The sequence below is a fragment of the Sorex araneus genome, chromosome 2, assembly GCF_027595985.1.
Source record: "Sorex araneus isolate mSorAra2 chromosome 2, mSorAra2.pri, whole genome shotgun sequence".
In the NCBI taxonomy this organism is placed as follows: Eukaryota; Metazoa; Chordata; class Mammalia; order Eulipotyphla; family Soricidae; genus Sorex; species Sorex araneus.
This window is the reverse complement of record NC_073303.1, coordinates 355,516,260-355,541,176: the sequence shown is the minus strand read 5'-3', so window position 1 is coordinate 355,541,176 and position 24,917 is coordinate 355,516,260. Positions and strand designations below refer to the sequence as shown.

General features: G+C 45.5%; 1 protein-coding gene across 1 annotated transcript in view; it reads left to right on the top strand.

Annotated features, from left to right (window-relative positions):
- The window catches only part of PSTPIP2 (proline-serine-threonine phosphatase interacting protein 2), a 68,524-nt gene extending 46,009 nt beyond the window's left edge, over nt 1-22,515 (top strand). Inside the window, exons 6-15 of the mRNA XM_012932169.2 lie at nt 5,041-5,103; nt 9,342-9,440; nt 10,056-10,101; nt 12,071-12,150; nt 13,634-13,732; nt 14,853-14,949; nt 15,059-15,140; nt 16,695-16,729; nt 17,916-17,973; nt 20,726-22,515. Of these exons, the coding sequence (XP_012787623.1) occupies nt 5,041-5,103; nt 9,342-9,440; nt 10,056-10,101; nt 12,071-12,150; nt 13,634-13,732; nt 14,853-14,949; nt 15,059-15,140; nt 16,695-16,729; nt 17,916-17,965 (651 nt within the window). The 3' untranslated portion in view covers nt 17,966-17,973; nt 20,726-22,515. The remainder of the gene's footprint in view (nt 1-5,040; nt 5,104-9,341; nt 9,441-10,055; nt 10,102-12,070; nt 12,151-13,633; nt 13,733-14,852; nt 14,950-15,058; nt 15,141-16,694; nt 16,730-17,915; nt 17,974-20,725) is intronic.
- The last annotated feature ends 2,402 nt before the right edge of the window (nt 22,516-24,917 follow it).

Here is a 24,917-nt window from a genome sequence, read left to right as displayed (position 1 = left end):
TAGACAACCAGCATCTCCTCCGTACATGGGGTTTCCATGAAGCAGGGAGGAGCATCATTTTCTCTTGCTCCCAGGCGCCCTTGTGAACTAAAATCAGTTCGGGGAGTTTCACTGATTTTGCAAGCCTTCCCAAACTTCCCCGATGCACACACTTGGCCAGGAAGGAATCCTGCTGCTAGCAGGCAATGTGGAGTCACAGAGTTAGGCAATCAGGGGCCCGGGCTCCACAGCCCGCCCTCACCCAACTTCCCTAAATCCTGAGCTCGAGACAATAGACTAACTCCTCCCTAGGTTCCTTTGAAAAGTACAAAGTGATTCAGAAATTCCCAATTGCTTCTGTCACAAGTTCTGAGATGTACCTTTTTTTTTCTGTATTTGGATACCTCTTTAAAAATAACCAAACTTGGGGCTGGAGTGATATCACAGCGGGTTAAAAATAACCAAACTTGGGGCTGGAGTGATATCACAGCGGGTTAAAAATAACCAAACTTGGGGCTGGAGTGATATCACAGCGGGCGTTTGCCTTGCATGCGGCTGACCCAGGTTTGATTCCCAGCATCTCATATGGTCCCCCAAGAACCGCCAGGACTAATTCCTGAGTGCATGAGCCAGGAGTAACCCCTGTGCATTGCTGGGTGTGACCCAAAAAGCAAAACAAAAACAAAAACAAAAAAACAACCAAACTTGAGGCCAGAGAGATAGTACAGTGGGAGGACACTTGCCTTGTACATGTTGGACCCAGGTTCGATCCCTAGCATCATATATGGTTCCCCAACTCACCAGGAGTGAGCCCTGAGCACAGAAGCAGAGGTAAGCCTACCTGGTTGTGGTCCAATCCCCCCACTCCCCTCCAGCCAAAATAATAAAACATCAAACTTTGTTGTTTTTTTTTTCCCCCCAAAGGGTTAGTGGTTGCTTTGGTTCTTTTTTTGGCTCCACATTTGAAAATGTTGTGGTTTGCAGTATATTTGTTTATTGTGTGTACATGTCATTTAATTCTTGGTGTGTAAATGAACTTTACCGTTTAAAATCTACCATCAAAAAATAAAATAAAATAAAATCTACCATCAAAGCCAAAGCCAAATTTTTTTAGGGGGTCCAGGAGCCACTTCTGGGTGACATTTAGTCTAGCTGAGAACTCTACAAAAATCCAATTGTGTATGTGTGTGTGTGTGTGTGTGTGTGTGTGTGTGTGCATGTGTTTGCGCACGTGCACGCATGTGCCGGGGACTGACAGGGACCAAACCCCATGCTCTGCTGTCTTTTGAGCTATCTCCCATCCATTCCCCCTCCCACCCACCTCACTCGACCAAGTTCCTAGGGATATCTTTATAGTCTCTCCTGTCTTTCTTGAACTTTGAACTTGGACTACTGCAGCAATAAAGCAACATTTATATGACACATCAGGTCACACTTTCTATCATCTTTTTTTTGTTTTTTCAAAGAAAATAAATGTGGAGTTATTACCTTTTTTCAGTGTTACATTTAAAAGATGCAGTTATTGGGGTGGAGATGTACTACAGTGGGTAAGGAGCTTGCTTTGCATGTGGCTTGCCCAGGTTTGATCCCTAATACCACGTATAGTCCCTCAAGCACAACCAGGAGTGATGCCTGAGCACAGAACCAAGAGTAAAGGCTGAGCACCACCAAGTATGGCCTCAAAACAAAACCAAATGAACAGTCAAAGATGCAATTATTCTGAATTTTTTAGCTTAATTAAAGTCTTGTAAAGTATCTCTATTATGAATTATGAAATAATACTGTATCCTGATATATTTGAAATAAATAGTATGTTATGGTACATGGGTACAATTTGTTTATTTTTTTAATAATTTTTGTTTATATTTTGGGCTACACCCAGCAATGCTGAGGGGTTACTCCTGTCCCTGAAGTCATACCCCTGGCAGTACTCAGGGGACCATATGGGATGTTGAAGATCAAAGCCAAACCCGGGTTGGCCATGTGCAGAGCAAGCACTTTACCTGCTGTATTTATATACCTATATAGACACAGATATAGATATGTATAGTCTATATCTGTATCTATCCATCTCTGTCCCCCACAATTTCTGTTTAGATGGTACACCACTACATTCTGTTCCTCAATCTTTAAGTATAATTGAAGGTCTCTAGCAGTTATTCAACCCAATGTCAAATTCCTTAGTCTGCAGAACGAGACTTTTTATGCTAAAGAAAAATAATCATCAGAGGAAGAAGCATCATGCTCAACTTCTCATTTTCACAGGTTGAAACCTGCACACTTCGGTCTTTCACTTCTTGGAAATGAGGCCATTTCCACTTCTCGAGAAGAGCAAATGATCGCTTTTAGTAAATCAGGTTGGGGAGCCAGGACTAGGCAGAAGCTGAGGGTGTCCTCATGTCTACCGCTATATTTTGAAGGGTAGAGGACAGTATGGACAGGGCCATCCTCCCCTCACTGAGTTTGTTCGACACAGTAACAGGATGGAGTCCAATGGCAGGGAAATGATGGGGCAGATCCCTAACCTGGTCTCTGGGCTGGGCCAGGAGGATGTGGCCAGGGAACCCAAACCAGCAGAGGAAATGGCTGCAGAGGTGAGGGCGGTGAGAGGGGGCACTTACTACCATGGGAGGGAAGGTGGCAGGGAGGGAGGGCTCTTAGGAGACTCTCACAGGAGTTTTATGGTCCTACGCTTCCTTTCCCAGCCTAACTCACACCGCACTCGGGCCGCCAACTGTCTCCTCTGGTGCCCACACTTGCCTTCACCATCTCAGCCCAGCCCGGGAACCGTTGGGCCAGGAGAAGTGGCTCAAGAGGGAGGGCACAGGCCTGCATGTTACAAAACTGAATTTAGCTGGGGATGTGGCTCTCAGCGGTTAAAGTGCATGCGAGAGTTGTGTGCTCGGACCAGGGTTCGTTCCCTGGCACTGCAAAACAGTAAATAAAAATAAAACAAACCGGAACCCAAAACTGAACTGGGTTTATCATGAATTTGCTTTTGCCTGTGCAGAGAGAAGTCTTCTAAGAAAGGACCCTCCTGGGTTACAGAGGGTGACACTTCCAGTTTTCTGAAAACAGTCTGAGGATAGGGGACAGATAAACAGATCGTGGAGCAGCTGTTTCAACCACTTACTGCAAAGTCATTGGACTTATCTTCCTCCCTTCCCTTCCCTCTTTCTTCTCCCCACCCAACAGTAGAGATAACTGTTTTTGTATTATTTTCTGTTGGTTAACAACAAAACAACCAAATTTCCTTTGGTCCTAGTAGACTTTTTTTTTTTTTTTTTTGCTTTTTGGGTCATACCCAGTGATGCACAGAGGTTACTCCTCGCTCGTGCACTCAGGAATTACTCCTGGTTGTGCTCAGGGGACCATATGGGATGCTGGGAATCAAACCCGGGTCAGTCACCTGCAAAGCAAATGCCCTAACCACTGTGCTATCGCTCCAGCCCCTTAGTAGAAAATTTTAGAATCCTAAAGAACAAAACCAAAAGTGCCACTTTCCCAAGAGAGATAGAACTCTTTCTTCAAAGAGAACTCATGATTAATTTAATTTTTCTTTTCTTTATTTCCCTTTTAAACTCTTGATTTATTTATGTAACCATGTTATTTTTTTTTCAGTTTATATGTTGGTGGTACTTGGGGGCTACTTCCAGCTCAGTTCTCAGGGGACCTAGGACAGTTTACATGCTCAGCAAGTGCTCCAGCCCCACTGAGCTATGTCCCCAGACCCAAACATTTTTGTTGTGGTAACACACACAAAAATTATTATTCCAGGGGATAAATCACCTTTGAATATTATTTTCAATGTTAGTATTTTGCATTTCATGGTTTTGTATGAGAACAAAGTCATGGCTCATTTGGAATTATTGTATCACCCTGTCTTTTATCTGCTCCCTCCCCCTCTTTTTTCTTGTTGTGTTCTGGGCCACAGCCAGCAGTGTTCAGGGATTACTTCTGGCTCTGTGCTCAGGGACCACTCCTGGCTGTGCTCAGAGGACTGTATGTGGTGCCACGGATTAAACCCAAGGCAAGTAAACCCATTGTACAGTTCTTGTTCCAATACCCCACTCCCTCCCTTTTTTGCCACACCTGGCTGTGCTCAGGGGCCATTCCAACAATTGTGTGGTTAATGGCATTAAACCTGGTGCTCCCACATGCAAAGTATGTGCCCTTTGGTTTTACGAAGCTATCATATAGATAACAGTAGGTTAGAGTGTGGTTAGGAGCAAGCCAATGAGTCAGATTCTAATTCTAACTACTATTTATGAAGGGTACTACCTTGCATAAATTAGTCCACTTTGGGGCTGGAGAGATAGTACAGCAGGGTAAGGCACTTGCCTTGTGCAGAGATGGCCAGCATTCTATCCCTGGCACTACATATGGTTCCTCGAGCACTGCCAGAAGTGATCCCTGAATACAGAGCACTGCCGGTGTGACCTCAACTTACTAGGGAACGCACGCACGCTTCAATCCCAAGTGAACAGTGAGCATCTTCCATGTCTGGAATGTTGAAAGGAGATGACATTCAGCCCACTAAGTAGTTGAGGGGCCTGAGAGATAGTACAGCGGGTTTGGGATTTGCCTGGCATGTGGCCAACCTGGGTTCAATCTTTGGTACCCCAAATAGTCCCCTGAGCATTTCTAGGGGTTTTCCCTGAGCCAAGAGTAATCCTGGAGCATTGCTGGATGTGGCTTCAAAACCTCCCAAGAAGGGAAAAAGAAATTCCTTCTTGAAATAAACTTGAAGTAAACTTGAAATAAACTTGAATCCCTTCTTGAAATAAACCTGGGTTGCAGATTTTCTGAAGAGACTTCTAAGGTGGCCGGTGGACCTCACTGGGGCCCATCAGAGGCAGAACCCACTAGTCCTGTCCCAGGCCCCGCTGTGCCACTCAGCCTCCCTGTGCTGCGAGATGGGCATGAGCAAAGATCATGCCCTGGGGCTTGTGTGAGGACCCGGGGAGCGAATCCGTGGTGCAAACACACTTAGCCCTGAAAAGACGTTGGTCTCCCCCATGCCCGTCCTGATTATCAACGGTCCGTGTGTTCTCTTCACAGACAGAGGCTGTGATGGATGCTGCCCATAAGCAAAGGCACTCCCAATTCAAGAAAACCATGGAAGTGAGTACCATTTTATGTTGTTTGTCTTTTTGGTAATGGTGACATTTTTCTCAAATCCATGTTCTGTGCATACACCTATGCAGGCCACCTTTTGGTAACTGTGGGAGACACGTAGAAAACACCACCAGTATGGCCTGGCTCTGCTCCCTGGAGAACCATGGAAAGGGTCAGGGTGAAACCCGAGTGTGGAAGTGCTGTGATGCTGTGCTTTCTCAGGCTCCAGAAAGATAAAAACAACAACAACAACAAAAACAGCTGGCCGTGCTGGGGTGCAGCTCGGTGATAGAGTGCATGGCTCACAAGTGGGAGGCCCTGGGCACCACCCTGGCACCACAAAAGGAAGTTCAGGGCGCATAGAGATAACAGGGGTTAAGCACTTGCCTTGCAGGCGGCTCACCTCGATCTAAACCCTAGCACTGCACATGGTCCCCTGAGCATAGCCAGGAGTGACCCCTGAACACAGAGCCAGGATTAGTCCCTGAGTACAGCTGGGTGTGGCTCAAACTGCCACTCCCCTTTCTCCCCTTCCTCCCCCCCACCACCATTTTTTAGTCAAGACCATTTATGGGGTTGGGGGACTAGAGAGAACACAGTGAGTAAGGCACTTGTCTTGCACCCTAGGTTTGATCCCCAATATCACATATGACCTCCTGAACCAGGAGTGTGCCTGAGCACTACCAGGTGTGGCTCAAAATAGAAATAAAACAAATAAAAAAGAAGCATATTGTTTGATAGAAGTATATTGTCTTGTTGGATTTGAGCTTTTTTCTGTGACTATTTTAAATCTTGAGTTCTTACCCTGTTTTACTGATACCTTCTTATTTTAAGATACCTGAAAAAGTATGAAAGTTTTCTTTTCTTCATGGGAAATTGAAAAACAAAACAAAACAAAAAAATAAGACAGAACTAGGGGCCAGAGAGATAGCTCAAAGGGCTAGAGCAGCGACTTTTCTTGTGGGAGATCTGGGTTCAATCCTAGCACCCCAAGGTCCCCTGATCACTTCTGGGTGTCACCACCCTGCCAAGCAGTGAGTTGGGAGCCTAAAGGTTACCCCCACCCCCAATACTAGTTGGGACAGTTTTCTAGGGAGCTTGCTGACTTTCTAGAGTGCTGACTGCTCTGGACTGAATGAGTCCTGCTATGGGAGCATCTCTGATTCCCCTTCGAGTTTGGTCTTGGCCTTTGACTGTGATACTTCTAGGGACCCAGGGATTACCCAATAAAGCATACAGAGTCTCCATTTTGATGTAAGTTTGTAAGTTTTATCGCCAGAGCCTGGCAAGCTATCCATGGCGTATTCGATATGCCAAAAAAAAAAAAAAACCCACAGTAACAACAAGTCTCACAATGGAGACGTTACTGGTGCCCGCTTGAGCAAATCGATGAACAATGGGAGCAATGGGAGGACAGTGCTACAGTGCTATTCTTCTTCTTCTTCATTTACATTTAATTTTATTTGGAGACTAGGGGGCCACACCAGGGGTGCACGGCGGCTACTCCAGCACTGTGCTTAGGGGTCTCTCTGGCCATGCTCAGGGCTCTGAGCTAGGGACCAACCCTGGGCCTCCAGCAGCCAACATCTCCATGCAACCCACGGAGTTTCCTCTCTGGCCATGGCCACTTTTATTTTTATTTTTTTAAATTTATTTATTTTTAAATTAGTGAATCACCGTGAGGGTACAGTTACAGATTTTACATTTTCGTGCTCGTGTTTCCCTCATACAATGTTCGAGAACCCATCCCTTCACCAGTGCCCATTCTCCACCACCAATAAACCCAGCATCCCTCTCACCCCCCCCCCAATCCCATCTCCTCCCACCCCACCCTGCCTCTGTGGCAGGGTATTCCCTTTTGTTCTCTCTCTCCAATTGGATGTTGTGGTTTGCAATAGGGATGTTGAGTGGCCATCGTGTTAAGTCTCTAGTCTACTTTCAGCACGCATCACCCTTCCCCCGAGTGGCCTCCAACCACATTTTACTTGGTGTTCCCTTCTCTATCTGCGCTGCCTTTTCCCTCAGCATGTGAGGCCAGCTTCCAAGCCATGGAGTCAACTGTCTGGTACTTATTTCTACTATTCTTGGGTGTTAGTCTCCTACTCTATTATTTTATATTCCACAGATGAGTGCAATCTTTCTATGTCTGTTTTTCTCTTTCTGACTCATTTCACTTAGCATGATACTTTCCATGTTGATCCACTTATATGCAAAGTTCATGACTTCATTTTTTCTAACAGCTGCATAGTGTTCCATTGTATAGATGTACTAAAGTTTCTTTAACCAGTCATCTGTTCTAGGGCACTCGGGTTTTTTTTCCAGATTTTGGCTATTGTAAACAGTGCTGCGATGAACATATAAGTGCAGATATCATTTCGACTATACTTTTTTGCTTCTCCGGGATATATTCCCAGCAGTGGTATTGCTGGGTCAAATGGGAGCTCAATTTCTAATTTTTTGAGAAGCGTCCATATTGTTTTCCGAAAGGGCTGAACCAGTCGGCATTCCCACCAGCAGTGTAGAAGGGTCCCTTTCTCCCCACATCCTCTCCAACAGCGGTTGCTTTTGTTCTTTTGGATGTGTGCCAGTCTCTGTGGTGTGAGGTGGTATCTCATGGTTGTTTTGATCTGCATCTCCCTGATTATTAGTGATGTAGAGCATTTTTTCATGTGCCTTTTGGCCATGGGCCATGGCCACTTTTAAACTATCTAAAACAATCACTGAAATCAAAAGGGAAAGTGCCTAGCCTTGTGTGGCAGAGGGGGGGCAGGTGACATGCACCTTGTCACTGAGGCCCACATGCTACAAACAGGCTCATGTGAAGACTGGAGCAGAAGTCTAGTTCCCACGGCCAAGTGGCCAAGTGACTCTCTGCAAGTCCTGACCATGATGAATGTGACAGGGGTGCTGGGTGACACATTCACAGTGGCACCAGCATTTTTTTTTTTTTTTGCTTTTTGGGTCACAGCCGGCAATGCACAGGGGTTACTCCTGGCTCTGCACTCAAGAATTACCCTTGGCAGTGCTCAGGGGACCATATGGGATGCTGGGATTTGAACCCGGGTTGGTCGAGTGCAAGGCAAACGCCCTACCCGCTGTGCTATCGCTCCAGCCCCAGCACCAGCATTTTAATCTTGCCTATTTCAGATTTTGTCTTGGGTTTTTAGTCTATTGTTTTGCACGCACATACGCATATGCATCTCTCTCTCTGTTTCTGTGTGTGTGTGTGTGTGTGTGTGTGTGTGTGTGTGTGTATGTCTTGTACTTTTGGACCACACTGGCAGTGCTCAGAGCTTACATAACCTGGCTCTGTGCTCAGGGAACTATATACAGTGCCGAGTTGGCTATATGCAAGGCAACCTCCCTACCTGTTACAGTATCTCTCTGGCCCCTTCCTTTTTCTTTCTTTCTTTCTTTCTTTCTTTCTTTCTTTCTTTCTTTCTTTCTTTCTTTCTTTCTTTCTTTCTTTCTTTCTTTCTTTCTTTCTTTCTTTCTTTCTTTCTTTCTTTCTTTCTTTCTCTCCTTCCTTCCTTCCTTCCTTCCTTCCTTCCTTCCTTCCTTCCTTCCTTCCTTCCTTCCTTCCTTCCTTCCTTCCTTCCTTCCTTCCTTCCTTCCTTCCTTCCTTCCTTCCTTCCTTCCTTCCTTCTTTCTTTCTTTCTTTCTTTCTTTCTTTCTTTCTTTCTTTCTTTCTTTCTTTCTTTCTTTCTTTCTTTCTTTCTTTCTTTCTTTCTTTCTTTCTTTCTTTCTTTCTTTCTTTCACTTTGGTTTGTTTTTGGCCTATACCCAATGATATGTACTGCGTACTCCTGGTACTGCACTCAGGAATCACTCCTGGCAGTGCTCAGTGGACCATATGGGATGCTGGTGATCAAACCTGGGTTGGCTGCATGCAAAGCAAGTGCCCTACCTACTGTACTATTTCTCTGCCTCATCTATTTCTTTCTTAAACAATTGAAACATCTCATATGTTTGGTGCTAGCCAAACAGGAGTCATTGCTTCCTCTGTCAGGTGGCCCCTCCATGGCCCAACCATGCCTTATTTGACTAGAGAACTTATAAAGAGCCCCCACCAGATGATAGACAGCCCCCTTCCATCGCAGATAAACACACACACACACACACACACAAAACCCTTCTCAGTGGAATCTCCCTCCCCTTAGCCTGACTTGAGAGCCAGCGGGGCCACTTTCTTGGGTCATGGTCTGTTCACCATTTGGATCATCTTTTGGCTCTTACCCACAAAGGCAAAGAAGATGTATGAACAGAAATGCCGTGACAAGGACGAGGCGGAGCAGGCTGTCCACCGGAATGCCAACCTGGTAAACCAGAAGCAACAGGAAAAGGTACCTGGGAATCCCAAGCCTGGAACCATCAGAGCCTGGACTCAGTCCAGCGGATGAGTCATGTATTCCTTGAGTTTATGTAACTGTGAGTCTGTATCAGACGCTCCTGGCAGCATCTTTCTTCAGGCTTCTTGGGGAAAGGGTCTCTGAACCAGAAAAACACTGGTCACACTTTGGGATTGGGAATGAGCTACTCCCCTCTCTATTAAAAACCGTTTTTTAAAAACAAAACATTAACGTTATTGATGACCTCACCTCCCCACCATCCTGGCCCCCTTGCTGATATTTTCATACTTCTTCAAAACTCAGCCAAATATCTCTGTGGTCTGCTGCCTCCTGTTTGGGGTTTTATAAATTGGATTTTATAAAGGCTGGGTTGATGAAAGGCTGCAACTGGAGCACAGGGGGTTTGCCTTTAGAAGGCCATTGATAAGCTCCCAGATGGACATTTTTCCATGGTGACAAGATGAGAGGAAAATCTGCCTGGTTTGCGCAGGAGAGAAACTGAAGTCAGCCTGGGACTAATGGGAACTTGTCTTTTTATTGGTCTTAAATCTACTTTGCCTCTAGTAGCCTGGCTCAGTACTCTTGATCTCTTATATTTTCCCCTCACAGCTTTTTGTGAAACTGGCAACTTGTAAAACTGCAGTAGAAGACTCAGGTGAGGGATTGCTCCCAGAAAGCTTGTGGGGTGTGTGTGTGTATGTGTGTATGTTGTGGAGGGTGGGGTTTTAGACAAGGGTAAAGTAATTCTGTGTCTCTGAGGAAGCGGATTTTATAGGCCTTGCCTCCTCAAACTATGGACGTACAGTAAAGTTAGAAAGTTATCAGGAGGGAAAAAGGAAAGGACTTTCTAGAAATGAAGCAGGTTTCTCATCACTACCCACTTAAATCTCACTGCTGCACATGTGACTGGTGATGTGTCCCAGGAACTGCCAACATATCTCTTTAAAAAGCCCATTTCACAGTTAGGATAGAGAAGGGGCCACTATGACAATATTAGTTGGACTGGGCCAGAGTGCTAGTACAGTGGGTAGGGCATTTGCCTTGCACGCGGCATGGTCCCCCAAGCCCCTCCAGGAGTAATTCTTGAGTGCAGAATGAGGAATAACCCCTGAGCATTGTCGGGTGTGAGCCAAAAAAATAGTTGGAAATGATCACTCTGGATAAGAACTGTGTGCTGAAATTAAGTAAAGGGATATACACGATAACTTTTCATAACCTGTACTGTGAACCATAATGCCAATGAGAGAGAGAGAGAAAGAGAGAGAAAGAGAGAGAGGGAGGGAGGGAGAGAGAGAAAGTGCCTATCCAGGGGTGGTGAGGGATGAGAGGGAAACTTGGGGATATTGGCAGTTGGAAATGTACACTGGTGAAAGAAAGGACAAGTGTCTGAACATTGTATGGCTGAAATCCCATCATGAACAACTTTGTAACTATGTACCTCACAGTGACTCTGTTAAAAAAATCCATTTTAGGGGCTGGAGAGAGAGCACAGGGACAAAGGCACTTGCCTGCATGCAGTCCATGTTGATGCCTGGTAACACATATGGTTCCTTGAGCAATACCAGGGCTCACTCCTGAGCACTGAACCTGGACTAACTCCTAAGCATCGCTGGGTGTGGCTCCTGACAAAATAAAATACGATGAAAGGCCCATTTCAGTTCTGGTAATATTATTATTATTATTATTATTTATCATTGTTCTTATACTGGGACCACACCAGCAGTGCTCAGGGCTTACTTCTGGCTCTGTGCTCAGGGCTTACTTCTGGCTCTGTGCTCAGGGATTGGTCCTGGCGGGGCTCATGTAACTATATGGGGTGCCAGGTCTGTAGCATTCAGGGCAAGCGCCCTACCCACTGTACTACCTCTCCAGCCCCAGTTCTGGTAGTTTTATTTGTTTGGGTGCTACTCACGGGCTACTCTCAGCACCGTGTTTGGGCTGCTCCCTTTGATACACGGAGGGCCATGAGGGGCTGGGATCAGATACAGGCTACCCACACGCAAAGTACTCCAGCCCTCAAGCTATCCACAGAGTCCCTTCCTGGTTGTGCTTAACTGCTGTGGAGGACAGAGCTAAGAGGTAAGAGCTGGACATTTCTATGGTTGCCATTGCTGAAACCCAAGATCCACACTTTCGTTGGTTGGCAAAGGCTTGACGTCCTAAAACAATGTGAGACGGCAAATAAACATAGGGATTGTGGCCTCTTCGGAAGTCTCTATACTCCAAATTTAAGTCACAGGACACTCTTCGAGGGGTTGAGTTACCTTATTTCTTTTCTCCAACACCCTCACTGGGTAGTAGATATAAAGATGGAAGGGGTGAAGGTGAGAGGGACTTTCAGGGATAAATCAGACAAAGGAAAACTCATTGAGTTCCCTGCCTTCTCTCCTCTCTCCTCGGAGCATTTCTTGCCCGTTGCCAATTCAATGTTTCAAGGGAAGTTTGATCTGTAATGTGATTTTCACCTTTGCTGATGTCTCAGCCATACAATGAATTAATTATGGCCTTTCATGGGGGACCTTGTGGGCTCAGAGCAGCTCAATAGGGCTATCTGGGAGGTGACGAAGGTGGGTCAGCTGGTAACCCCTCCCACTAGTTTCTCAACTCAGGCCCCTCCCTTTCAGATAAGGCATACATGGCGCACATCAGCACGCTGGATAAGATCCGAGAGGAATGGCAGAGTGAGCACATCAAGGCCTGCGAGGTACTCGGAACCGAAACCGCAACCTATGCTGGTGGGGGCGGGTCTCCCTCCTGGACCCTGGAGAGTCAGCTCTGAGAAAGGTCCCAACCCGTGTTATAATGCCCGACTCTGGTAGAACAGGAATGAGTTCTACCAGATTCCAGAACCAGTTCTAGAGTGAGAAATCAGGAATGTAGGAGGAGGATGGAAGGAAGGAACTGGATGTCTTACTCAAACCTCCAAAGTCTGGCTTTTCCCTGTCCTCACCATGCTGTCAAGTTCTAGTCCAGATTTTTCTCTAGGCATGAGACAGCCAAATCAATGAATGATTAAGTGATTACCCTGTGAGAACCTCATTTAAACTTGCTAGGTAATAAGGAAAACAGATAGCAAGAGGGCAAGAGGGCAGACGGTCTCTGCATCTTCAGCATACAACCTCACATGCAATTTCCTTGTGAAAATTCGGGATGGAACTTGAAGTTTCTCTTGCCTTGTCTACACATCCATCCTCTTAGCAATAGTTCTCAGGGAGTCCTGGACCTGCAGATTCAACCTTGTTGGAGATGCAGGTTTTCACACCAGACCTCCTCGATCAGAAATTGTGGGAGTTGGGGGTTGGAGCGATAGCACAGCGGGTAGGGCGTTTGCCTTGCATGCAGCTGACCCGGGTTCGATTTCTAGCATCCCATATGGTCTCCTGAGCACCACCAGGAGTAATTCCTGAGTGCAGAGCCAGGAGTAACCCCTGTGCATCGCCGGGTGTGACCCAAAAAGCAAAAAAAAAAAAAAAGAAGTGGGAGTTGTGTGCAAAGCAAATGTCCAACGTGCTATGCTATTGCTCTGGCCCCTTATAGTTTTTTGTATTAAGGAAAATTTCAAACATACTTAGATAAAAGACTAGTGCAATGCCTCTCCATGCTAATCATCTAGCTTCAACAATGATATCCCTCTTGTCCATGAATGTTATTCATTTGCTGATGGGGTGAGGGTCAGCATTTTGAATCTGAGGCTCTGGAAGGCTGACAGATGGAGATGCCCATTTGGCAACCGGAAATGTAAACTGAAATTTGAGTTAGAACACTGATGTCTGGACTTATTAGTATCTCTTCAGACCTATTCCCAATCCCATTTATGTGATGATCCTAGAACTCATTTGCATTCTTATCTGTAGTAAGGGATTATGAACTCCTTTGGTGGTGTCCAGAGTACCCTAAATGGAACAATACGTGCCCAGGCAATTAAGATTTGATGCCATTTCTGAAATCATAATCAGTGTAGAACAACTGGCCCTCCTATAATCCCCAGGATATTCCAAGTGTGGCTACTGGTGAAAAATCTCATAAATGGGGGCATAACACAAGAGTAGGGAGTCAACCAGTAGGAAAATGGGGCCGCAGGGAGCAAACAAGGTTGGGAAAGGTGTCACAGTGGAAACTGATTGAGATATACCCGTCTAGATAACTGGTCCCTTTCTCGGCCATATACACATGTGATGTTTCTGTAGGTGTTTGAAGCTCAAGAATGCGAGAGGATAAACTTCTTCAGGAATGCATTGTGGGTCCATGTGAATCAGCTGTCACAGCAGTGTGTCACCAATGATAATGTAAGTTTGAGGCATCCTTGGCGGACTGCAGCTCTTGCCTACTGGAACTACAGATATGTTCTAATTAACCCCCTAATTTGTGGCCCAGAGAGGCACCGTGACTTGCTCCAGGCCACACAGTGTGTCATTCGAAGTTTCCAGAGAATTACCTAACCTGTCTGCTCTGGGGCCACTCAACTACCATGACTTTCACCTTCAGAAACTCAGAGCAAGTCAAGAGAACAGTGAAAGGAGAGGTAGAGAGAGCATGTTTGTGGCAGACAGAGAGGTCCCAGCATGAATCTGAGTCCCAGAGACCTCTCCAGCCTGTATTTATATTTATATTTGGGACCCCTCCAGCACCACGTAGTAGCCAATTGACTCATGACCAGGCTGATGGTCACTCCAGGAATTAGGGTGGTTTTTAGTCCCTATCCCAAAGCTGTGATCCAGGTTAAAATTCTTGTGGCAATGAGCATAGGGTTCCCAGATCTGAGAGCACCATAATCAAAGAATCGCCAACCTACTTTGGTACGAAATAACCACTCTTGCTTGGATGACACACAGAGGTGGGAATTGTCTGGCCCATGGACCATAGTTGGTCCAGGAAGTCATGTGATCTGGCCCTTGTCCATGACGGGACAGACATGGATGCATCTCATCAGCTGCCCTTGACTGTCTGTATTGTGTAGCCTACAAATGATGTTATAAATATCTAAATGGCCCTGGACCGAAAAAAAAAGTTCTACACCTTTCCTCTAGAAAAGCAAATTCCCAAGTGACCTGTAGTTTGACTAGAAGAATTTTCCCCCCAAGTTATACTATTGTCTTCACACTTTTGTGTGGCATCAGTCTTCCATCATGGGACTTGATATATATCTTCTTTGTCCCAACAGGATTAAAAAAAATTCTTTTGCTAAAGTTTTTGTGCTGCCACAAAGATTTAGTATCTTTTAAAAATATTTTTACTACCAGATATGCCTCAGAGAAATCCCTTTATTTGAATCAGGGTCTTGACTGTCTTCTGCTTCTTCCACAAAATTTGGGAGACTTAGCCTTTCCTCCAGCCTCCTGTTCAAATCAGCTCTAGGTCAGTGATTATGGGCATAACCTCTGCCTGGGTTTATCTTCTTTTTGCTAGATGTATGAACAAATCCGAAAGAGTTTAGAAATGTGCAGCATTGAGAAGGACATCGAGTGCTTTGTGAATCACCACAAAACTGGTCAGGTGCCACCAGGTGAGCAGAGCAGCCGGTGGGGTTTCCTTAAGTAAGTCTGTTGGTCTTATTATGTCATTAAGAACAGAAACACTGTTCCCCTAATGTGGCTTTTTGATGATTCTCCTAGCACCCATCATGTATGAGAACTTCTACTCCCCCCAGAAGAATGCAGCCCCTCCCAGAAAGGCTGCTGCACCTAACATAGCAAGGTAATGACCAGTTTCCTTTCGGTGAAGAAAAGGATGTGATCCCAAGCATCCTCAGACTCCTGTTCTCAGACGTATTTGAACTGGGGGACAACTTCTCTGACTACAGGGCTTAACGAGGTTGCCAGTTCTTGTGATGTAGGTATTTTTAGGACAAATGTTAGAAGGAGTTTGCCACTCCCAGTACAATGGGGACCTTGTTATCTGCACTTGAGTGGTCCTTGTGACTCCTTCGTGATACCTGTGTTTTTCAGACCGCCTATACAAAACAGGTGACTGCAAATCCAGTCCCCTGTGAGTCAGACTTTGCCTGCCTGTTTTGGCAAGATCTATAATTTAAGAGCAGCGATTATATTTACTTTTTTATTAAAAATTTTAAAAAATTGGTTTTGGGGGCCACAGCTGGTAGTGTCTGGGTAACACTCCTGACTCAAGGTTCTAGAGGTGCACAGGGGACTATGCAGTGCCAGGGACTATACCCAGGCCTCCTGCATGAAAAGCATGCATACAGTCCTACACATTTGGGGTGGGTGCAGTTTGTGCCACACTGGCCATGTCAGGGGCCAGTCCTGGCTCTGTGCTCAGAAGTGACCCCTGAGGGTGCTTGGGAGATCTTATATGGTGCCGGGGATTGACTAGGGGTTAGCTGCTTGTAAGTTGAGTGCCTTGATTCCTGTACTATATCTGCCCCCTGCATATGTTTTATTATTTTGTTTTACATTTTAAATGGCCAAAAATATAAAAATGGAAAAGGATACAATTTTGTGACACACAAAAGTTACATGGCACTCACAATTGGCATCTAAAGTGCTCATATACAGCTGTCTTATAACACGGCTGTATTAGAATTGAGTAGTGTTGTCCTGTGTGGCCTGTTATGCTTAAACCACATACGGTCTGATTCCGTACAGTCAAAGTTTGCTGTCTAGGGGCTGGGACTGAAGTGATGGGGCACCTGCTTTGCAGGGCGAGGACCAGGATCCAAGCACCAGCACTACACGGCTGCCCGAGCACTGCTGGATGCAGCCCCACAACTGAGATATGAATCCATCAGTTTAGCACAACAGAGTGTCCTGCCCTCTGTAGAAAGGATCCTGACAGGATTACACAGAGAGCCAATTTGAAGTCTCAGAGGGGAACAGTTTTGGTGCAGATGAGAAGGGCTGGGGGTTGGATTGTGTGATCATCACTCTACTCAAGAATGTCAAACATGTTCACACACAGTTTCTGTGAAGTAGTTTATTTAAGCCTCAGCATGAGTTCCAGGCTGTTTGCATTTTCCACTGGACCTTTCAGTTCCGGGGCACTTTGCCCACAGAGCTGAGAGGTGCATGCACCCCGTGGACCTTGGGGCAGGGCCCTGCCTTCCCGAGCATTGCAGGGCCACAGCCTGGATTCCAGGAGCCCGTTTGTAGGTGTTGGCTTTGCTGCTCTTTTCTGGAGCCTCCAAAGCAGAAATCCGACCTGATTAATGGGCAATGTGCTTGCAATGTGAAGTAAAGTATATGAGAAATAACAATGACTTCTCTGACAGACCTTGGTTTTTCTTTTTTACAGGAGAGGACCTCACCCAATTCCTAAGAGTTTGCCAGGTATGCCTACGACAGTTTTTTTTCTCAGGTGGAAGAGGTAGTAGAGTTCTGAAATAAAGAAAAGAGGGGAATGCAGAATAAGCCTTGCTTACTCTCCCATCATACTGCTTGTTATGGCTCAGGATCCAATCATTGATTGGATTTTACATCTCCCAGAAAAATCAGATACCAAAGCTCCAAAACAAATGTCGAAGGCATGCTTGCCTAAGAGATAATTTCGATTTGACCCAAGAGAAGATAAAAACTGAGAACTGTTTTCTTTACATTACACACAAACATTCTATTACAGAACTCACAGATGTTCATAATCCTGTTGTGTGTGTGTGTGTTTGTGTGTGTGTTTTATTTTTAGTTTTTGGGCCATACCCAGCTGAGTTCAGGGCTTACTCCTATCTCTGTGCTCAGGGATCACTCCTGGAAAGCTTGAGGGACCATATAGTATGCCAACTTGGATTGACCTGTGCAAGGCAAACACCCTACCTGCTGTACTATTTCTCCAGCCCCTCCATACTATAGATTTCATGTACTTCTCATAGGTGGATCTTTCATTAATCACTGGCTTGAATGAATCCCTGAGGAACCTCTAGAAGAGCCAGTCACAATAACAAATTTTAGTTGCATAATTAGATTTCTTACATCAGCATAAGATTCTGTATGGCAAACTTTTGGAATACTTAACACAGTCATAAGCACCTAATACCTGCTCAGCATACTTCTGTTATTTGAGTAGAAGAAAGATATGCCTGTCTGTACAAGGGAATGGAGAAGAGACAAGTTATGCTGCATATAGCCACTTGGAAAAAATTTAGTGACTGGAAAACAAATGCTTCAGTAATGGAAAATTTGAACAATATTGTAAGGACTAAGTTTTATTAGTTTCTATTGCTTCACAGTTACCACTTGGTAGCATGGGTTTCTTTGTTCCCATCTTTGAAGACAGCGCCACTGTGGGTACTGCCAAGTAGGCATAAATACAAAAGGGCAAAGAACTCACAATGGTGATTTCCAGAATGTTCTCTGGTTTGGAGTCCTGGTGATTATTTGTGGGTTTTATTACCAGAACATACTTTCTTTTTTAAATAAAAGGATGGACACTAGAATCTTCAAGTAGCTTAGCCTTGGTTTGAGAAGGGCCCACATAATTATGAAGAAATATTAATGCCTCTTTGTATTTTTCCCTTTGCAGATGACCCTGAATATTCTTTGGTTGATAACTACAGCTTGATCTATCAATAACATCTATGGTAAGAATCTTTCATTTTTACAAGTCATGTTCATGTTTCATGTTTAGACTGGCGATTGAATTTTCTTAAGCACCCAAACCGTTTTTTTTAAAATAACCTACAAGTAAGCAGTCATCCACCAGACTGACACTCATATATGTGAATGTACATGCATGGGTGTGTGTATGAATGTGTGTAAGTATGTATGTGTGTGCTATGTGTGAGTGTGTATGTGTGAGTCTATATCTGCATTTTCATGTGTATGTTTGTGTGTAAGAGTATGTGTGTAAGTATGTGTGGGTGTGTGTGTATGAATGTGTGTGTGTGTGTGTGTGTATCCCACAGCTAAGAAAGGCCTGGGCACCATTCCATACCTACTTGAATTCAGACATTTTCTCTTTAGTAATTACTCTGTAACTCATTTTCTACTTTTATAAAGTGAGTACACACCCACACTTAAAGCAATACTCCCCAACAAAACCCATATGTTTCTCATCATTTATTTACAGTCTGGCATACTCACCACCACCGAGACCCTTAGGGGGAAAAGTCAAGTAAAAAGAAGCCAAGAAAAATGAGATTAAATATATCTCACGACAGGCACACACTAGAATCTCTGGGGCCACCTCGCACTGGACTACTACTGCTTTGAATAGGCAGATCACAGGGTTCCAGTAGCGCAGACTGAGCTGGCAGTGGCGAGTTGAAAGACTCTTCCCCTCAATGCCTGCTGTGTGCCCTCTGGTCAGGATCCGTCCTCAAAAATGTGAAGAAATGCCTCCAAAGCCAAAAGGACAGTGCTAAAGAAAATGCTTCAGAAAGTATTCCCTTGGGGCCATAGAGAGAGCACAGTGATTAAGACAGTTGGCTTGTAAGCAACCAATTTTGATTTAATCTCCTGCAACAAGCATATGGTTCCCCCAAGAACCACCAGAATTGATTCCTGAGTGCAGAGCCAGGAATAAGGCCTGGATATGACCTAAAAAACAAAAACCAAACCAGAACAGAAAAAAAAAACCACACATAAACTATAATTCTTTAAACCCAAATTGGCATATCTTGAGGGTGGGATGATATATGCATATATGAGCAAAGAAAAAGTCTAAAAGGATGTATTTCTAAGCAGGCAACATATTTTCTTTTTGTTCACCCATGTCTTCTAATTGATCTGCAGGCTAAAGTATTGCTTCTTTAATGAAGAGCTGTTTTTTTGTTGTTGTTGTTGTTTTTAAGATTTTTGAAAAAGATGTTTTTAATTGAATCACGTGAGATAGACCCTTACAAAGCTGTTAATGATTAGGTTTCAGTAGTACAGCGTTCCAACATCTATCCTTCCACCATGTACACTTCCCAGCACCAGTGTCCCCAGTTTTCATCCCATCACCTCCTGCCCGTTCCCCCCTCCCCGCCTGCTTGTTTTGGGCATTGTGGATTGCAATACATATACTGAAAGGTTAATGTACATATTCCTTTCCCTACTTTTAACACTCAGTTCTTGTCAGTGTGATCATTTCCAATTGTCACTGTCACTGTCATCCCGTTGCTCATCGATTTGTTCAAGCAGGCACCAGTAACGTCTCTCATTGAGAGACTTATTGTTACTGTTTTTGGTATATTGAATACTCCATGGGTAGCTTGCCAGGCTCTGCCGTGCGGGCTCCATCCTCTTGGTAGCTTGCCGGGCTCTCCGAGAGGGGTGGGGGAATCGAACACAGGTCGGCCCCGTAAAAGGCGAATGCCCAACCGCTGTGCTATTTCCATGATTGTCATATTGGTCTCATCTTACCTCCCGCACACACTTGTGGTAGAATCCATTGACCAGTCCTCCTAGGCCCTGTTTTCCCTGGCCTTGGATATTAGTCTTCTACTACATATATTTTTTATATTCTACAAGTGAATGCCGCTATTCTATATATGTGAAGAGCTGTATTTTTTTATTCAGTGAAATAAATAGATTTTATTTGGAGCGTTTTTTAAGGTGTGGAGGGGGAGAGAGTGTGAGAAAGAGAGTAACACACTCAAGAGAGAACACGGGCTTCTTCAAGGGCAGAGAGAGCCCCTACACACATTAGACACGAAAGCATGAAAGTACACATCTCAAGAGGGGAGATTCGGGCGACACATGTGTTCGGCCATGCAGGCGCAAGCAGCATATGGGCTCGGGCAGCATATGCGCCTGAAGAGCTGTTTTAAGAGTTGGTCCTCCTGTATACTGCTGATCTTAGTGTGTTCCTGGCATGGATAGGAGGGCTAGATGGGATGCAGAAAATTGTAATGGAACCAGAACAGCCTCTCACTCACCTGTCCTGGTTTGGTATCAGTGACATTTCCTGCCAGTCATAAAACAAAATAAATTTAACTGCTCCCAAATGGTTTTCCTTCAGTAGCCAGTGACATTGATAAGTGCTTGGTGGTGATGGTGGTTGGGAAATTGGGAATACTGGGGATGAGAAATGTGCACTGGTGAATGGATGGGTCTTGGAACATCATTTGACTGAAACTCAGTCATGAACAGCTTTGTAACTGTGTCTCTCCTGTGATTCAATGAAAAATATATCTATTTGTGTTGGGAATGCAGTTCAATGGTAAAGCACTTGCCTTGCCTGGGTTCCATTCCTGGCACCATTGCTGATCCCCAACAGCTGCTGAAAAATACTCCAAGTACAGCCATCTGTGTTCTTTGGCCATTTCTTCTCATTGACGATACTCCCAGGGTAGGAGGGTCAGTCTGAATGGTTCATTCCAATAAAAACTTCTTTATCATCTCTTGCAGAAACAATGCTCTTTCTGACTGTGCTTCTGCGGACGGGGCACTCAGAATCTCAGAATCTGTAGAAATGATGTCAATCCTGAAGACTTTGAAGTGAACTCTTGCTTTCATCTTTTGATATGTACAATTTATAGTAGACATTGAATCCAGTGTATCCTAGTAGAGTTCTGCAGTTTTTACAAACTGCTCCAAGCTGCGAAAGATCCTTTCCTGATCAGTCCCTTTTAGGTTGTGAATGAATTTTGTGTGTGTGTGTGTGTGTGTGTGTGTGTGTGTGTGTGTGGTTTATTTTATTTTTTCCCCCCACTTGATCCAGGAAAGTCTGGGATTTAGAGCCTGGAACTTGGTGAGAAGGTGGGAGGAGCAGAAGGTGGGAGGGGCAGCAGGGGCCTCTGAACCAATCAACTTGCAAAAGCTCCTTTGGTTTGAAGGGCAGCCAAAGGACTGTGCACCGGGACCCACCCTCTCAGTGGTGCAAGATTTACTGTCACCACCCTATCTGGCCATAGCCTTGGAGACCATCCATGTCAGTGTTCATCAACCTTTTTACACCTGTGGACCAAAATCTCCCTCCATGGGTCCACGGATGAGCATTTCTAACCTGAGGCAGCAGACCAGAGCTTTTCCACCTTTCTACACCCCATCCACCAGCACCATCCCACGGACCCCTGGTTGAAGAACGCTGATCTGCATGATGGTGCCTTCTCATTTTACAGATGAGGAGATAAACCTCAGAAGTGGGCAATCCCTTCCTGCACTCTTCTCCCTGCTGATTTGGGCCAGAACCCTAACTGGAGGGCGAGCTCACCCTTCACCTCACCCTGCCTGAGGCTGTGATGGGGCTGTTGAAATGTAAGATGCTCCATGTTGTGGCCAGCATCTTTTTAGCTGGAGAAAGTACCGGGCTGTAAATGTCAAGTTTATTTTTATCTGGCTCCTGTGTGTGCTGCGCTCTGGAGCAGGCTGTTTCATCTAATCAAAGCAGCCAGGGACCAGAAGCCAGGAGCCTATTTTTGATACCCTGGAGAGTTGGGTGGGGGAGTGGACAGCTGTAACACTGAATGGCAAAGGATGTTTGAATTTAAAATGCTCAAGTGTGGGGGTCACCTAGCAGCACATCCTCAAGTCCACGAGACGTGGGATTTTGATTTTATTTCTGGAGACTTTTAGAGGGCCAGTGCCAGCCCCTGCACCTGAATCTTCAGTGAGAAACACTGCCCTCACCAGCTCTGGACATCCAGATGTCCATCTTAACCTTCTGCAAATATCTGACACTTCCTTTGGTCACCTGCGGACAGTTGGGCACTGGGGAGCACGCGTTGGGTGTATTTTGGTTAGAGACTTGTTCACACTGAAGTGGTATGTACCCTACAGCGTGACCCCACGAGAATGGCCAGCTTCCTCTCCTGCTCATTGCAATTCCCTTCCTGAGACAGTGTTGACTTTGCTTGGAAGATGCTGTCCCTCTCTCATGTATTCTGCTACCAAAAGTGACAGCCTCTAGTTGGGACAGGAAGCTTGCACCATCGGTTGCTCATCCTTTTGAGAAACTGAAGTTTGCTAAGGGCCACTGACTTCCCCAAATGGAGCAGACTCAGGAAATTTTCCTTTGAACTTAGAACTGTCTCCTTTAATTTATTTATTGCCAGCCACTCCTCAGGGGTTTTACACTTCTCTCTGCTGGGTGTGTAATGGGTGGGAAAGTGTCAGATGAATGAAATTGACATTCTGTGGATCTTTCAGTTTGAATGGAAGTCAAATAAAGGTTCGTGGTGATTGGGAATTTCTTTTGCATTTTTTTAGTGGTCACCTTCTCTCCCCAGCTCCGTTGGAGCCCTGTAGCATTTGCTTTTGTGACACAGCAAGAAGACAACCTGCTTGTTCTAAAGACCATGTAGTACGGGGGCGGGCATTTCCCACTAGTCTCCTAGCCAGCTGCAAGGTCATTTCCCTGCAAGGTCACAGCCCTTAGCTGACAGTAGTACAACTTGATGTACTCTACTGGGAGAGTTTTTCTTCCCCACTGATTTTTATTTATTATTTTGGTTTTGGTGGGGAGCCAAACCCAGCTGTGTTCAGGAATCCTTCGTGGCAGTGCTTAGGGGATCATATGGTTCTCAGGATCAAACTGAAATTGGTTGCATGCAAAGCAAGTGCCTTAACCCCTGTTTTATTTCTCCAGCTCCCCGCTGATGCACAAATGCTAGTAGCAGCATTTGTTTATAACATTCCAGAGATTTCCAGTGTATAGACTTACATCAATATCTGTATAGACCACACATGCTTGTCACCAGCAGTCCAGCTTCCATCTGTCCATCACTGTATGATTGAGTCCTTTTATGTACGCTGCTTCCCCCATCTCTTTTCATAAATCCTGTTTTGTTGCTGTACTCTCAGATTTGGTTTTGTTTTGATTGCTCACATTGGGGGGTTGCTTTACTACATATTTCTTGTTCTCTTATACTCCCGAGCACATGAGCCTTTAGGTGGTTGTCATTGGCAGGGATCCACCTTTTTTGAAGGTGGCTGGGAGGTCCTTCCAAGTGATGCTCAAGAGGCTAAAAGCTCCACTGAGCCAATAGTTCAAGGCAAGGGATGAAGGGTGTGGTGCTGTGGGGCTCCGTGGCTGCTCCCAGCAATTCTTGGGGTGATAAGGTGGTGCCAGAAATCAAATCCCTGTCAGGCATATGCTAGGCAAGTGCCCTAATTGTTGTACTATGTCCCAGCCCTGGAATTCCATTTATTTTGTTTTGTTTCCATTTTGTGCCACACCCCAAAGTGCTAAGGGATTACTTCTGCCTCTGTGCTCAGGATGACTCCTGGTGGGGCTTGGGGTACCATAGCGGAGGCCAGGGATTCAAGTCCATGTTGGCTGCCTGCAAATGGCCCAGGCACAGGCATCAGTTCGAGTGGAGGAAGGTGATGAGGATTGCCCTTTCCAGCGACATATGTGCTTTTCTGGCTTGGCCTGACCAGAATGTTCCATTTTCATGGCCGGCTGAGGTGCCTGCCTGATTCAGTGGTCTGAAGAAAAGTTCAAATGGCTCCATTGTTTCCTGCCTAGGTTTCCTTTATTCATCAAAAAATGTATTTCTGGGGGCTGGAGTGATAGTACAGTAAGGCTCTTGCCTTGCATGTGGTGGACCTGGATTTGATCTCTGGCATTCCATATGGTCCCCCAAGTTGCCAGGAGTAATCCCTGAGCACTACTGGGTGTGTCCCCAAACAAACAATATCCTCCAAACAAAACCCTGAGCACAGAGCCAGGAGTAAGCCCTGAGCACTGCCAGATTTCTGTCGGTGCTATTTCAGAAACACCTGGCCTGCTTATTGTCCCAGTGACCTAAACTTGTCCTTCTCTTGTGTGCTCAAGGCAGTTGTCACCAACCAACCAACTTCCTGGTACATCTATCTTTGACACCCACATCCCCCAGTCTCTCACATGCTAGGGCAGGGAGATTAGCTAAGTCATTCCTCCTGCATCCCACCTCAGTTCCTCACAGCTGAGGTATCATCATGGGGGACCGAAGGCTCAAGGAGGTCACCAAGTAGCTTGCCATGGCCTTCTGGTCAGGAGGGGGTGTTCACTCCAGAATGCCCCCCTAACCCCACAGAGTTGGCTCTGCCAGAGCTGGAGTTCAGGTTCCCGGCCTGTTTATCTTTGTGCCACAGACTGGGTAGCCTTGACCACAGGAAGTTTTTTCTTACAATGTGAAGTCTGAAAGTCCCCAAAGGGCTGGTTTCTTCTGTGAGGGAAGGAGCTGTTTCTTGGCCTTGTTCACTCACTGTTATCTTCCTTCTTCAGAGTCTCTGTGTCCAAATCTTGCCCCCCCAACCTTAATTGTTTCATTTCAATTTTTTTTTGTGGTTTGGAGCCACACCCAGCCATGCTCAGGGGTTACTCCTGGCTCTGCACTCAGGAATCACTTCTGATGGGGCTTAGGGGGACCCTATGGTGAGGAGGGTCAGGAATTGAACCACAGTTGGATGCATACAAGGCAAGTGTCCTACCCTCTGTACTATTGCTCCAGTCCTGTTTCATTTCATCTTCAATTCTTGCTTCCCAAGTGGTGCTCTGGAGGCCTGGATGTGTAAACACACAAAAAAGAAAAGAGGGGGGCACCACACCGGGCACAGGACAGCGGCGCTTTATCTCTCCTGCCACCCACGTTCGGTAGTCTCCAGTCGCTTCCCT